Consider the following 14,974-nt stretch of genomic DNA (forward strand, 5'->3'; position numbering starts at 1 on the left):
AAAAAGTACTCAAAACAAAGCACTTTTGAAAAAAAGGCCCTTTTTTTAGTACTTTGTTTAATAACAGAATGAAACAAAGAAAGCTCATATACTTCACAATAACAAAAGATGTAATTGCACTGATACTTGTAAACATAATTTCAATAAATATACTGTATTTACACGAAAATAACACACTTTATATTTCCTTGTACGAAGTAAAAAGGAAGTACTGTAATCGCGAAAAGCTTCAGGCAGCATATTTCAACAAAAATATCCACTTTGACTGCTTTTGTATGCAATTTAACCATGCTTTTGCATGATATCTGTACGTAAAGACAGAATAAAAGTCTCTTTTCCTCCAAAAAAACTAAAAAACTGCTTTAAAATGAATTCTGAAGAGAATTTTTCGTGGCGTCTGTACGAACGTATGTACGTATCTCGCATAACTCAAAAACGAGTAGCCTCAGAACGTTGAAATTTTGTATATAAGACTACTACAACATGTAGATGTGCACCTCGTATTTTGGTTTCAATCGGCCGTGCCAAACGTATATTAAATATATTTATAAATATACCTGGCTCAGTGATCTCAGTTTCTTTACTCTTATATGTTTGTAAATTGTACATTTTTTGCTTTAAAAATGAGTGAATTATGTTGTTTTTATCTTCCGGTTAAGGGTTTTATGCCTTTAGTAAATCTGTATGCAATATTTTTAGAATTATCAACAATTTTAAAATTGTTTAAGTGCCGCTAAGCCTATTTTAATGGCGGCCATTGATGTTTACATTTGAAACAGGAGACTAGTGGATTTGTTGCCAATCTAGAGAAACTTAGCTTCGCAACAACAAAGATAACGCATTCATTTATTATTGCGAATTAAATCATGCTTAATCCTTTCTTGAATTTTTTTGAGGAAATAAGCGTTTAAGATTTACTTCGTAATTTTTAATACAGATATGTTGAGTTTTTATGTATTTTTGCCTTGTCGTGAAGTAAGAACTGAATTAATTGAATGAGAAATACTCAATTGTCAGTGAAAAACTGTTTCTTTTTTGTTTTATACATAGTTCTAGCTTTATTATAGTATTTGAATAGAACATGTGGCAACGATTAGATAATTCTTTAAATGATATAAATTTTGTGCATTTAGAGTTATAATATGAACTTTCAGCAATTATGATACCAATAATGATTCTACTTATTCGAATTATTCAAGAAAATCGACTACATCCAAAGAGATGCCTGTAATTGCTTCAGATGACCCGGCGCTTCAAAGTATACTAATTTCTACTAAGAAAAGTAAATCCCAGAGAAAAGAAAAGAAAACTGCAGGAAGTCCTAAGAAAATAGCCAATAATACTAAGAAATTCAAACCCTCTCTTTCAAATTTTGAAGCAGTAGTTAACAAACACAGAAAAGTTTTTCCTAATTTAACAGAAGCTATCTCGCAAGAATATTTTAATACTCAGCTTCCGACTAACCCAAAAGATCTCTCACTCAAATTACAAAACGAAATCGGCGATAAATTAAACTGTATTGAGTCTATGAAGACATTAACCTTTCCACTAGCGATAGAAATGCATTCAAAGTTACAAGAAGAAATTCAACAAAATCAGTTCATTTTAGCAAGCATTCAGAACACCCCGAAGCTCACAAATTCTAAAACAGATGATAAAACGATAAATCAGAAGGATTGGCAAACTCCAAAGAAAACCGCAAAAATTTCTGAGTCTATCCCACCAGCAGCTATTCCGCAAAATAACACATTCGAAACTCTTAACGAAAATAACGAAGATATGGAAGTTACAGATGAAACGCAGATGACTACAACACAGAATAAAGCAGAAAATAAAACGAAAATTTCCCCATTAGCCATTCCAGAAAACGATGTTGATTGGCCTGAAATTGACAAAATGCTCAGAGAGATATGTAAAAACGAATTTGAAGTTACAATCAAAGCCAGACAGATTTTCCTTTATACTACCACCGAAGCCGATTATAAAGCCACAGTTGATAAATTCAAGAAAGCACATTAGTTTTCATACGTACCAAATTTCCTCAGCCTCTTCAATTAAAGTTATACTTAAGAATATGCCAAGATCCTACACAGAGCAAGCAATTCAAGCAGACTTAGAACGCGGAAGCTTCCCTATAATTAAAATAAAGCAATTCATGAAGAAAGCAGAAGACCAAATTATCCATTTACCTATATTTTTCCTTGAACTAAAAAGAAATTCTGCAGGAGAGAAAATTCATCAATTAAACAATATGTTCGGATTTAATATCACAATAGAAAAATATCAGCCCAGAAAACGCCCAATTCAATGTTTCAATTGCCAGGAGTTCGGGCACTCCCAAAATAACTGCTTTAAAAAGGTCAGGTGCTGTAAGTGCAGACAAAATCACAGATCCAATACCTGTAAATTAAAACCAGATGAAATTGAGATGATTCTGAACTATGCAGATAAAGATTAATTTGCAGCTTCTCTCAAGACAAGCATAGCCGAGTGGCAGAAATTCTCAAGTTGCAGATCCTCACATCGCGGGGCCACGTTTACTTCTCTTCTAGAGACTCTGCACTAAGTGCAAAAAGTACGTTCCATCGTACTGGATTCAACTCATCATTAAAGGCACCCTACTTATAATATATTGGTAAAGGCCGCACTAGGCCGATTGCCTCTTAATTGTGTTATGACATAGACATAGTTATAATATGAACGAAATATAATACTGTTGAGTAAACCTCGTGCCAGAGTGTATGGTAAACAAAGTGAATTTTAAAGAATGCATTTATTCTATTGTGGTTTATGCGCTGTCGGCGAAGTACGTTTAATTCAATCTAATAAGTTTAAATAAAATGCAAGAAAAAATGCATATAATTTAATATTCCATACAAGGAAGTCATGTGGTGTACACATCAGATTTTTTTTGTTATGATTTTGATCTAAAATTTGGTAGTAATCCAAGAGACTTATAATCAGGTATTTTGATAAATGAAAATGCAAAAATAAAGGAAGAAGTTTAATTATTGTATTATATAGGATAGTTGCACTATTTAAATACTAAATAAATCACACAGGTGATTACCATAAATTGTATACTATATATATATTATACACACACACAAACATATAGTTACGTATAAACTGCATAACTACTGCTAATTATAATAGCCACATCTAACTCAGCAATTTCTGTTCAAACCTGCGATTTTACTGGTTATTAATATGCCTGAAAAGAAATAGGCAATAAACTTATCATCAACAATGTTCTAAGATTACAGCTAAAGGTTGAGTTATTTTATGGGAATTTTGAAGCAAGGGAATAAAAACTAACATTTTCTGTCTCAGAATTACTTTAAGACAAAACAAATCTTCCCATATATTTTTATTTCTTGAAATTTATCCCAGAATGTAAGAAGGATCTTATTTTCGAGTAAATACAATGTCGCCTAGAAACACGTTAATGAATCTTGTATGTGGTTTTAACACCTTTTAAATCACAGTAAAATTGCTGCATTATTTTTAATTTATCTACATATAAAAAATTCTATTTATAATAATAATAAAACTACTCTAGTAATAAAACTACATTCTTTCGCTAAAAATATTTTAAGGAAAACAAATTTTAGGGTCCTAATTATAGAAAAAGTGCATTTCAATATTACTGAATAAATATGTTTTTATTATAAAAAGATAAAATGTTAAAGCTACAGAAAAGTTATTCAAAATCCGGATCTTTCTCAATGGTAATTTTTTTCTAAACACAAAAAATTTTTTTCTTGCCTAGTTATTTCAATAAATACAATATTAAAACAGTATGATATATTTTACAAACAATTTATAGGCAATACTTATTTTGAAAATAAGTACATTGTTTTAAGAATTAAGAACACACATGATTTAAAGGTAGGTAATAGACTTGAATGCCAGCTAAGATCAGTTGCTTAATTTTAATACTTTTTTTTGGGGGGGGGCTTTATTCTGGTGTCTCCACATGAATTTACAACAAAAGTACTATGTTTTCTCAATGGCTGTATGAAGTTTGAATATACAGCCTTCTACAGAAAACTGTCTGGCATATATTATTCTACAATGGAAAAAGATCCTGAATTCTAAATATCCATGCCCAATATATTTTTTTTTAATATAAAGAAGGATTAAAAATTATCAAAACAAAAAATAATAATGGAAACAAAACTAGCAAAGCAGGAAAATTATTACTCCATATTAAATATTACCTTGAAACTCCTAAAGATAAAACATGATCATTTTCAATATACACATATTAATTTTATCAAAAATTTTATATTTCTGAGAGAACTATAAAAAGTATAATACCAAATAAACATCACACAAATCATATAACCAAAATGCATAGCAAGCTGTTGTAGCAGCAGGAAAGTCATAAGTTTCAAATCCATTATTGCAAGATTCTACAGCAGATGATAAACGACTTAGTATCCATAGATCCATGGTACTTTCTGAGTCAGATAACTGGAAAAAATGAAATAAACCAGTCATAAAATAGATATAAATAAAGTTTTGTAAACTTACTTTCTTTAATTTTATTTCTGCCTTTTAACAAAATTAAAGGATTAAAAAAAGGTGACTCAGATATAAATGTTATATAAATTTGTTGACTACAACAAATGCTAAAGCAAACGAGACCAAAAGTTGCACAGTCTGTTTAGTGAAAAACTCGCAGAGGGTGCACAAAACGGATAAAACCGAAAACTTGGCTTTCGAGGTCAGGCTTTGATGGCAACTCTTAAATGCACATCTTTGGTTGGTAAACCTCACAAACGATTGCAACAAATTAATTATCTAAAATTATTAGGGAGAAATTATCTGTTAGGGGGAAAAACTGCTACCTTAGCAGTCCCCCCCTTTGCCATCTTCTATCCTGTCCTCCTGCTTACTAATTACTGTGCTGGGCTCAATCTACTTGAAGTGCCCTTCTATGGGACACGAAGTTCTGACAGCGGGAACACAGCATGAGCAAAAGTTAGCTGATAATATTCAGCCCTTGATTAGATAATTAACTTGTTGCAATTGTTTGCAAGATTGACATTTTACCAACCAAAGATGTGTATTTGAGTGTTTACCATCAAAGACTGAGCCCGAATTTACACTCGAACACCGAGTTTTTGGTTTTATCCGTTTCGTGTGCTCTCTGTGAGTTTTTCACTAAATTGATTGTGCAACTTTTGGTCTCGTTCATTCGTTCTTCCAACACTGTTGTAAGTTTAGGTTGGAATTCTAATATTCCTCTTTTCTGCCTCTCAGAGTGGAATGCGACCCTATGTTCTATGGTAATTATTGCTCATCTGGATGAGTACTACCACCCCTCTTAATTTGTAAAAACAATTTAGAATCACCCTGTATACATATATACACTATTGGTGTGGCCAATTGCAACCAAAAAGGGAGGTTCACAACTACATGTTATAGCAGTCCCATATACAAAGTTTAAACGTTCTGAGGCTACTCATTTTTGATTTACGCGAGATACATCCCAAGTAGCACGGCAACGTCATACTGGTCCGAGAGGTTGCTAAGTGGTTGTGGTAACTTTTACGATGTCTTTACAACATTTTGAAGATGCAAAATATTTAATTAATAGCCTTAGAATGTTGAAATTTTGTATATGAGACTGCTATAACACAAAGTTGTGCACCTCCTTTTTTGGTTGCAGTCGGCAGCACTAAAAGTATATGTACACATATATGCCTGCTCTGTTATTCGGCTCCGTGAACTCGGTTTTTTTATTACATGTTGGTAAATTGAATATTTTTTTTTTTTTGTTTTAAAAATGATTGAATTATATTGTTTGTATCTTCCAGTTAAGGTTTTTATGCCTTTGGTTAATCTGCATGTTATGGTTGTAGAATTATCAACAATTTAACACTTTAAAAGTTATTTAAGTGCGACTGAGCCTATTTTTTTTTTTTTTTTAACCATAGCAGACATATTTGTTTATATTTGAAACTTAGCAGAATTGTGGATCTGTTGCCAATCAAGAGAAACCAAGCTTTGCAACAACAAAGGTAATGTCTTCTTTTATTATTGCAAATTAAATTATGCTTAATCCATTCCGGAATTATCATTTAAGTTATTAAATTATCCCACACATTAACTCAGCACAGTGTCCAGAATGAATTGAGTTTCTAAGCCATTAGTGTCTTTTTGCTGAGTGGGACCAAAAGGAAACTCTTAGTTTTGTGCACTGAAAAATCTGTCTTTTTGCCTGCTGGCCGAATTGCTTGTTTTCGTGCAGAAACTCTAACTTAATTGTAAAAATTGATTTTTAATTGTTTTAACTGTATTTGGTGTTTCATGTTTTTCTATATCTTTCAACTTTCAATGTAGATATTTTGAGTTTTTATATATTTTCACCTTGTTGTCAAGTGAGAACTGAATTAATTGAAAGAGAAATATGTCTTTAACGAAGTTTGAGGAAATAAGTGTTTTGTATTAGCAGCAAATATTGTCGCCAGTCTGACTTGGACAGATGAGAATGTTTATGAGTAGTACATGCACATTAGGTAAGTGGCACTGAATTGCCTGTGAAGAAGTGTTTCTTTTTTATTTGTTTAATTTCTTTTATGCATCATTTTAGATCTATTATAGTATTTGAACAGAACATGTGGCAACGATTAGATAATTCTTCAGATGATATAAATTTTGTGCATTTTGAGTTATAAAATGAATGAGATATAACGCTGTTAAGTGAACCTAGTGTCAGTGTCGCTATGGTAAATAAATATAGTGAATTTTAAAGAGTGTTGTGGTTCTATTGTGATTTATTCACTATCCACGAAGTAGAATTCGATAAGTTTAAATGAAATGCAGGAAAAAATGCATATAATTTAATATTCCGTACAAGGAAGTCGTGGTGAACACATCACATTTTTTTTTTTTTTTTTTTTGAATGGATGATGAATTGGCATTTACCTTCAATTTATCCAATAGATGTCATTAAGTTAGATCATCATTTATAAGCTCTTTGGATAATATACATTAGAACAACTTTAAATCTAATTTATGCATGGGTTTTTAGTTTTGGCTGAAATTTTGGAGTAAAATTCTAAGTCTAGTCACATAGCCTAATGTTAAATAAATTACTCAACATAAATGAATATTTACATGCTGACATATATGAATACTAAATGCATTATTTACAAAATATTACACAGGAAATATTTGATATTGTTATATTACCATGAATTTTTCTTTAGATACAAAATCAACTCCAAGAGACATCAATGCAAATTTTGTGGCATTCCAAAGTTTATTGCAAAAATGACGGTATCCTTCAACTCTATTTATATCTAAATTTATGTCCCGACCTGATACAAAAAATTTGCAAAATGTTTACTAGTTTTCAATAATAAAATACTACGGAAACTAATGCAATACATCAAATAATTAGGGAATATATTTTTACCTTGAGCAGTGTATGCACATAAAGCAAACCTCAGAGCATCAGTGCCACATTCAGGTATTCCACTTGGAAAATCTGCTTTTTGTCCTTGTTTAGCTTTTTCTATTTCTTTGGGATCAAGATTTGACTCTAAAAGAGTATCATGTAATGCCTGTTAAATAACAAAGAATTAGTTTTATATATTAATATCCATAAAACATAAATAACTTAAAAAATAACATTTAAAAAAATCAAGATTTATACTAATATAGTTTGACAAACATACACATGCATATGCAATATTGATTTATTTATTTATAAAACAAGGTGGGTGATTATTCAATAGGAATTTTTTTTCTTTTCCCTTCTTATTTTGCAAAGTTAAGAAGATGGAAATTTACCTTTTAGAAATCTAAACTGATATGTTGATTATGCAAATTATCATTTGTAATTAACTGTTTGATTACAATGCATTTAATTTTGGGCATTAATTTATGTAATGTACATAAATAAATTCAAAAAATTAGTGTCCTCAAAATTTAATTTTGCTTTATGTATACTTTTAAGGTAAAGTAAATAAATATTTAATTATAATTATTCTAATTTTAATTATAATATATCATGGTAATTATGCTATAATAAATAATTATTACAATTATTTAGCCTTCATTTCATGAATATCTGCCAAAGGACAAATAGCATTTTATAGCAGGATGACCAAGGGGATTTTGCCTCCAGCAAATGAAGGACTCTCATACTGATTTATAATTAACAATCCCCCTGTACAACTGTAAGTATTTTGACAGAATGCCAACCAAGATTACCTTAGCAATGGTCAAACTATACTGAGGCCAAGGACTGTCAATTATAATTTTGTTTTTGAAACACTGCTAAAAATGACTTGTGAAGTTTTTATCAATGAATCAATCAATAATCAATTAATGAAGCAATCAATCAATCAACATATTAATACGTCTCATTTATCCACAAGAATGTCAATTATTTAATTTCCTTGAAGCAAGAAATTAAAAGAATGGTAAGAATAAAATCATGATTCATTAAAAAGTCTTTTCTAATTGCTAGCTACATTTCAGACAGTGCAGATTTTTATTTCTGCCACTTATAATTACTGTAAGTAATCATATTTATTTCCTAAAAATGAATTTATTTGCTTTCTAAAATACAGCTTCTATTGCCACATGGCAATGAATCAAAACCTTCTTCAAAATACATAATGTATTTAAGAAGCAAAAGGACAAGGAGATGATTGTTTTCACACATTTTAGAGCATTTTTCAAAAACACATTTAAGATGGGTGATCAAAAAGTTTTTACTGTGCACGCAGGGACTAAAAAATGTCTCTCTAACAAACAGCTCTACACTATGAAATTCATGCAGATGTTCTCATACATTATTAACACATTAAATGTACAATGAAAACTGCTTTGTCTTTTTTTTAGGAAGCCCCAAAATGCAGAAAATGTGTCTGTGCATAATTGAAAACAAACAGCAAAGGAGTAGGGTATTAAAAACATTTCAAAATATTATTTTACTATTAAAAAATTTCAAGCCCTGCATGAAGAGGAACACAATATAGTTCTTTTGGTATACAAGAGGAGAACATGAAAAGTTTATGCTTGCTATAACCATCCAAAATCTTCTCAGGAAGTAGGAAAAGATCTAAGCCATAACCTAGCAGTTGTACTCCATTTAAACTACTGTGAATATAGATGTAACAGTTTCAACTACTGTGAATAGAGATGTAACAGTTATAATGGCTTTATGAGCAAAATTACAAAAACTGTTATTTTTATAGTTTCTAATTTATGCCAACAATTATTTCTAACTTATGCTGAAAATTATCAATGTAATGAGATGACTACATAACCAAATTTATTTCCCTCTAATTTCATAATGTTTTTTATATATTTCTCTTTAATTTCATTATCAATAGTTTCCCAGTTACTAGAAATAAACCATTTTTTTATGAAATTATTTTTTGAATGACAAATGTAAAAATTGTTACAATATAGATACTAAATAAAAATCAGAATACAATAAAAATATCTTTTGATAATTTCAAACACTGCGGTTGACCACAGCAAAAGATATGCGACGTGTGATAGTCTGTCAATTGTATGTGCCTAAATTGTAAACATAAAGAATTAGACTCAAGTCTAAGAAACAATATGCAGTTGTGAAGTCTCAGTCAATGTGTGAAGATGTTTTAGAAAAAGCTTCAGTTAGTGCAAATTGAGACAATAGAGAAGAAAATACTACATTATTATGGAGCATTAGCAATATCATTATAGAATCAGAAGGAAGTGCTAGTTTTATTTCATTCAAATAGAATACTCTTCTTTAGTCATCATTTAATTCCAGAAGATATACTGAATTGTTAGAGAGAACAATTAGTACCAAAGATTGCTCTGGTAAGTCTGTTAACACTAAAACTACCGTAACTTTTTTTACACCAATAAAAACTGGTGGTTGTTGCTAGTTCTAGTGTTATGACTCTAAGTATTTTTAAATGAAATTAATCTTTTTTTAAAATAAAATATGTGGTTTCTTATACCATCAATTTGATGGGTGTCCATAACTATTGGTACACAAAAATGTCTGTAAACCTAGCATTAAGACCATCCTGAAGAACATAAAAAAGCTAACATTTTAAATTCCTTCTTGACAACTCCCTCCCCCCCTTAAAAAAAAAAGGGCTGATTTTGCAAGAAAGTCAAAAAAAGTTTCCACTCGTCATTTACTCACCCTCGAGATAGAGGGGGAAGAAAGAAGAGGGAAAGAAACAGCATAAAAAAGACATATGAAAAAATGGATGCAATACTCATAAAGTCAGAAAATATTTTTATTGTTCTAATGCAGAGTTTCTTAAACTTTTTGCTGCGGGCACCCCATAATATTTACGAAAATTTTGTGGGACCACATAAGCATAGCACAAATGCGACACATGCATGAGTGAAACTGTCAGTTTCTTCACTTGTAATTTAATATACTATTGCACTTTTAAGTCATTAATTTTAACTTTTAAAATAAAATAAATGTTTCTATTATGAAAAAATGTGCCGAAACATTTTCGTTTTTTCTTTGTATTGTCTTATCTTTATCTATTTTCAGATACATTATGTAAAAGTATTTGGTAATTGTAAAATTATTATAAGTTAAAGAAATATAAAAATTGCTAAAATTTTTGTCGATCCCTAAACCAGGTTCTGCACACAGTTTAAGACACTCTGTTCTAATGGATACAAAGAGCTAGGTAATACTTCCACTATACTTAAATACCAGTTCCCATAAATAATGAATTGCTATAATTTAGTAAACTGACATTTCATGCTATTAAAAGCTATGTTAAATCAGGCAAAAAAAGCAACCTCAGTCTACTGTAAACTTTAAATAAAACTCCATTAATTTTGAAGATGATCAAATTAAATATGACAGACATTCAATAAATTATAAAACTAAATTAATATTTGTGGAATGATAAAATGTAGCATACCTGGGAAGTATAAAAAGAAAGCACACATAGCAAGTATAATTTTTTTATTTCAGATAGCAATGGCTCTTTTTTTAAAAAAATCTTAAACTTTATTTGATGATTCTTGGGGGGGGGGCACTTAGAAATATTTCTGAATGTATAATTCAGTCTTTGGTGATACAATAACTTCCTATGCCACTGTCAAAAGGTAGGCTGCCATGTTTAGACATGGGAGAGAGATGCCAAGAAATGATCTTAGACCAGGCCACAGTATGAATGGGAACAGTGAAGATATATGCACTAAAGTAGAAGAATATAATGGAAGATATATGCACTAAAGTAGAAGAATATAATGGAAGATATATGCACTAAAGTAGAAGAATATAATGGAAAATAAATGTGTGCCAATGTCTCAGATTGCTACAGAAATGGGCATCAATATGGGATCAGTACAAAAAAATGATGCATAAAAGGCTGAAAATGTTGAAGGTCTGAGACAGATGGATAATCCAGGAAGTTGACAATAGAAATGAAGAATACTAGATTAAATGTTTTCAAGAAATACTCATGATAAATACTAATAAAATTTTTTATTCATAGACAGTTACAGGAGATGAAGCAGCCATTGTGATCCATATATAAAACAAAACAGCATGGTGTGGAAATACAGTACACCTCTCTAACACAAAAATGTCTGTCAAGTGTAGAAACTGTATTGTACCAGATGGCGCTGTGTGCGCTTAAATTCTTCGGACTAGTTTAGAACCTTGATGACTGCGAAAGATGTAACACCAACACGAAACATTAACCAAAGTTTATATGTGCTTCTTTTTGTTGTAAATGTATTTAATTGTGTCGTCAATAAAATGATAAAAGTGGTGAATGCGTCTGACAGGTAAGTGAGATTTCTTTATATATTGAATTGAATTCAGTTTTAGCGACAAAGAATGTATATGCGTATTTACAAATCTTTTTGGTGCCGAAACCCGGGAGAGACCTTTAGATAAAGTAAATTGCGAAGTGAATACTGAAAAACGTATTTAGCGAATTGAATACTGAAAAACGTATTTAGCGAATTGAATACTGAAAAACATATTTAGCGAATTGAATAATTTAAATTGTTATGATGGATATTGAAGCTTTAAAAAAGATTAGAGCACCTGTCAGACGCGCGGCAACTGACACCATGAAACTGTTAGAAACCGAAATAAACAAACAGGAAAGATAAGTTGATGAACTTTTAGCGAAACTTTTAGATAAGGAAGCTAATTTAAAGTATCTTAACGAGGAAATTCTAAAACTGTGCAAAACGGAAGAAATAGAAAAGGAAATTGAAAAACAGCAAGAATATAAAGATAATATTATTACTTGGAAAATTTGTGCAAATAGAATCCTGAAATCGAAACAAAGCGAAGTTGTTCGCGAAACTGAAAGAACGAATGTTGTAGAAACCAGAAGTGAGCAGCGGAATACAGTAAAACTTCCTCGCTTGCAGATACCTCAATACGATGGCAATATATTAAGGTTTAACGAATTTTATTCTCAGTTTGAAGTAGCTATCCATAAAAATGTGAATCTTAGTAATGTAGAGAAGTTTAGTTATTTAAAATCGTACTTAACAGACGAAGCTGAGGTAGCTCTATGTGGTTTAGCATCAAGCTCTGAAAACTATGAAATTGCCTTGAACATATTAAAAGAACGCTTTGGTCGAAAAGATATTATTATTGATGCACATTTGGCAAGACTTTTAAACTTAAGTGCAGTACGAAAATCATATGACATTCTAGCGTTGCGTAGACTTTACTCAGAATGCGAAATACATATTCGAGGATTAGAAAATAACGGAATTAATCCTAATAGTTACAGTTGTCTATTGTATCCAGTGTTGTTAAAATCGATACCCAAAGATTTGTCCTTAGACTTTTCTCGTAAAACACATTCGGAAAATGAAAACAAAATATCTGATTTATTGGAATTTTTAAAGATTGAAATTCAGTGTTGTGAACGTAACGAGTACTTAAGTAGAGACTTTAATTTAAACACTTCAGATTCGCGATTGGAAACTAAATTTAATCCTTTACAAAAACCTAATGAAAAGTATGGGAGATTTAATAAAACCCAAAGTGAATGTAAGAGAAAAAATAAATTAAATTCGAACATTCCTACTACTTCTGCATTTATCGTTGATGTGAAAAAATGTATATTTTGTACAAAACCGAAAATAGAGCACGATTCTACCTCTTGTCCCTTATCGGTAGAACAGAGAAAATTAATTCTTAGAAAATATGGTATATGTTATGCTTGCCTTTCGAAGGACGTATATAAGCAGTGTCAAAAGAAATCTATTTGTGGAATTTGTAAACGTTTTATGCATCACGAATTGATTTGCGATGAACCCCCCCCCCCTCTGGAGTCTCGTCAGACCTTCGACGCGAATAAATTAAATGTTGTGCCTTCTGTAGCATGCGTGAATGAATCTGATGATTGCGACATACTACTTGAAACTTGCTCCGCAGTATTAATAGGAAATAATAAGAGCAAAGAGATTAATATTTTGTTAGATAATGCATCACAGAGATGTTTTTTGAGAAAAGAAGTAGCCGTAGAAATGAAACTACCCATAATTAGACAAGAAAGTCTAGCTGTTTACACTTTCGGTTCTAGAGTGCCAATACAAAAAACGTACGACGTAGTTCGGTTTTCACTTTATAATTTATGTGATTCGGACAAGAAAATAATGATTGAAGCACTTTTGACTGACTGTATTTCTGGATCGCAGTTTAAAGTATCACATAACAAATTAATGCAAATACTTTCGAGGAAGAACATTTAGTTGTCAAACTTAAGTAAATCGTCAGGAAATGAATTGTCTCTCCTTATTGGAGCACAGTATTTTTGGGATATTCATACGGGAGAAAAACAGTGATTAAACAAATCTTTGTATTTGATTGATACTCTGTTTGGAAGGGTTGTTCAAGGTCGAATCCCTCCATCAGATTTAAATGCGAATCGCGATATTTCTATTATGAAAATTGAATGTTGCGCCGCATTAAATGAAAAACTAACGCAGTTTTGGCAGTTAGATTCAATGGGGATAAATGATACTCACAGTGGAGATTTTACATTTAAAGAGGAATTTATTTCTCAATTTGAAAGTAATTTAAAATATGAAAATAGAATGTATACAACTAAATTATTCTGGGATGGTAAACCAGAAAACTTGTCTAACAATTTCGCGGTAGCAAAACGAAGATTTCGTAACTTAAGTGTAAAAATGAAAGAAAATGATTGGTTTTATAATGAATATAAGAATATAGTTAAGGAGCAATTAAAACTGAATATCGTTGAAGAATGTCCTTTCGGCTTAGAAGAGAATTCTTATTATATCCCCATTCAGCTGGAGCAAGATCGGACAGGGACACTACGAAAGTCAGATTGGTTTTCGATGCATCGTCAAAAGATAATGGGTGCAAATCTCTTAATGAATGCTTGAATCCTGGGCCACCGTTGAATCCCAGAATTTTGAATGTAATCTTGCGATTTCACGAATATGAATATGCATTCAGCTGTGATATTCAGGGAGCATTTTTGACCATAGGAATAGCGGAAGAGGATAGAAACTATTTACATTTTTTTCTGGTTTTTCAGATGAAAGTGATTCAAAAGCTTACAAAATTTTACGAATGACTCGCGTTCCCTTTGAAGTGACATGAAGCCCATTTATCCTTGCTGCGACTATTAAATACCACATTAGAAAATATAAACTTGAACAAAGCGAAACTTGTGAAATGCTTGACTCGGCACTTTATGTAGATGATCTTTTTTACAGAGCAAATACAATAGACAAAACTTTAGAACTTTCAGAGAGCGCTGTAAAAATTCTTAAAGATGCGAACATGAATTTAAGAAAATTTAATACTAATTCGGATGAGCTGAGAAATTTATGGAGTGAACGAGGTTTGTCTGATTTGACAGAAACTAAAGAATGTCCTTTGAAGGTTTTAGGCATAATATGGAACACCGAAGAAGATACTTTTAAGTTAGATGTAAAACTTCTACTGGACATGACCTGT

At 31.0% G+C, this 14,974-nt stretch overlaps 1 protein-coding gene across 1 annotated transcript in view; it reads right to left on the bottom strand.

Moving 5' to 3' along the window:
- The window catches only part of ValRS (Valyl-tRNA synthetase), a 147,353-nt gene that overhangs the window by 16,663 nt on the left and 115,716 nt on the right, over positions 1–14,974 (bottom strand). The window contains exons 19-21 of the mRNA XM_085825741.1: positions 7,433–7,580; positions 7,207–7,334; positions 4,324–4,479 (exon numbers count right to left, since the gene is read on the bottom strand). Of these exons, the coding sequence (XP_085681867.1) occupies positions 4,324–4,479; positions 7,207–7,334; positions 7,433–7,580 (432 nt within the window). The remainder of the gene's footprint in view (positions 1–4,323; positions 4,480–7,206; positions 7,335–7,432; positions 7,581–14,974) is intronic.

This window comes from Stegodyphus dumicola, chromosome 10 (genome assembly GCF_044657685.1).
Source record: "Stegodyphus dumicola isolate Sdum_Otavi_A_Nest chromosome 10, ASM4465768v1".
NCBI classification, from domain to species: domain Eukaryota; kingdom Metazoa; phylum Arthropoda; class Arachnida; order Araneae; family Eresidae; genus Stegodyphus; species Stegodyphus dumicola.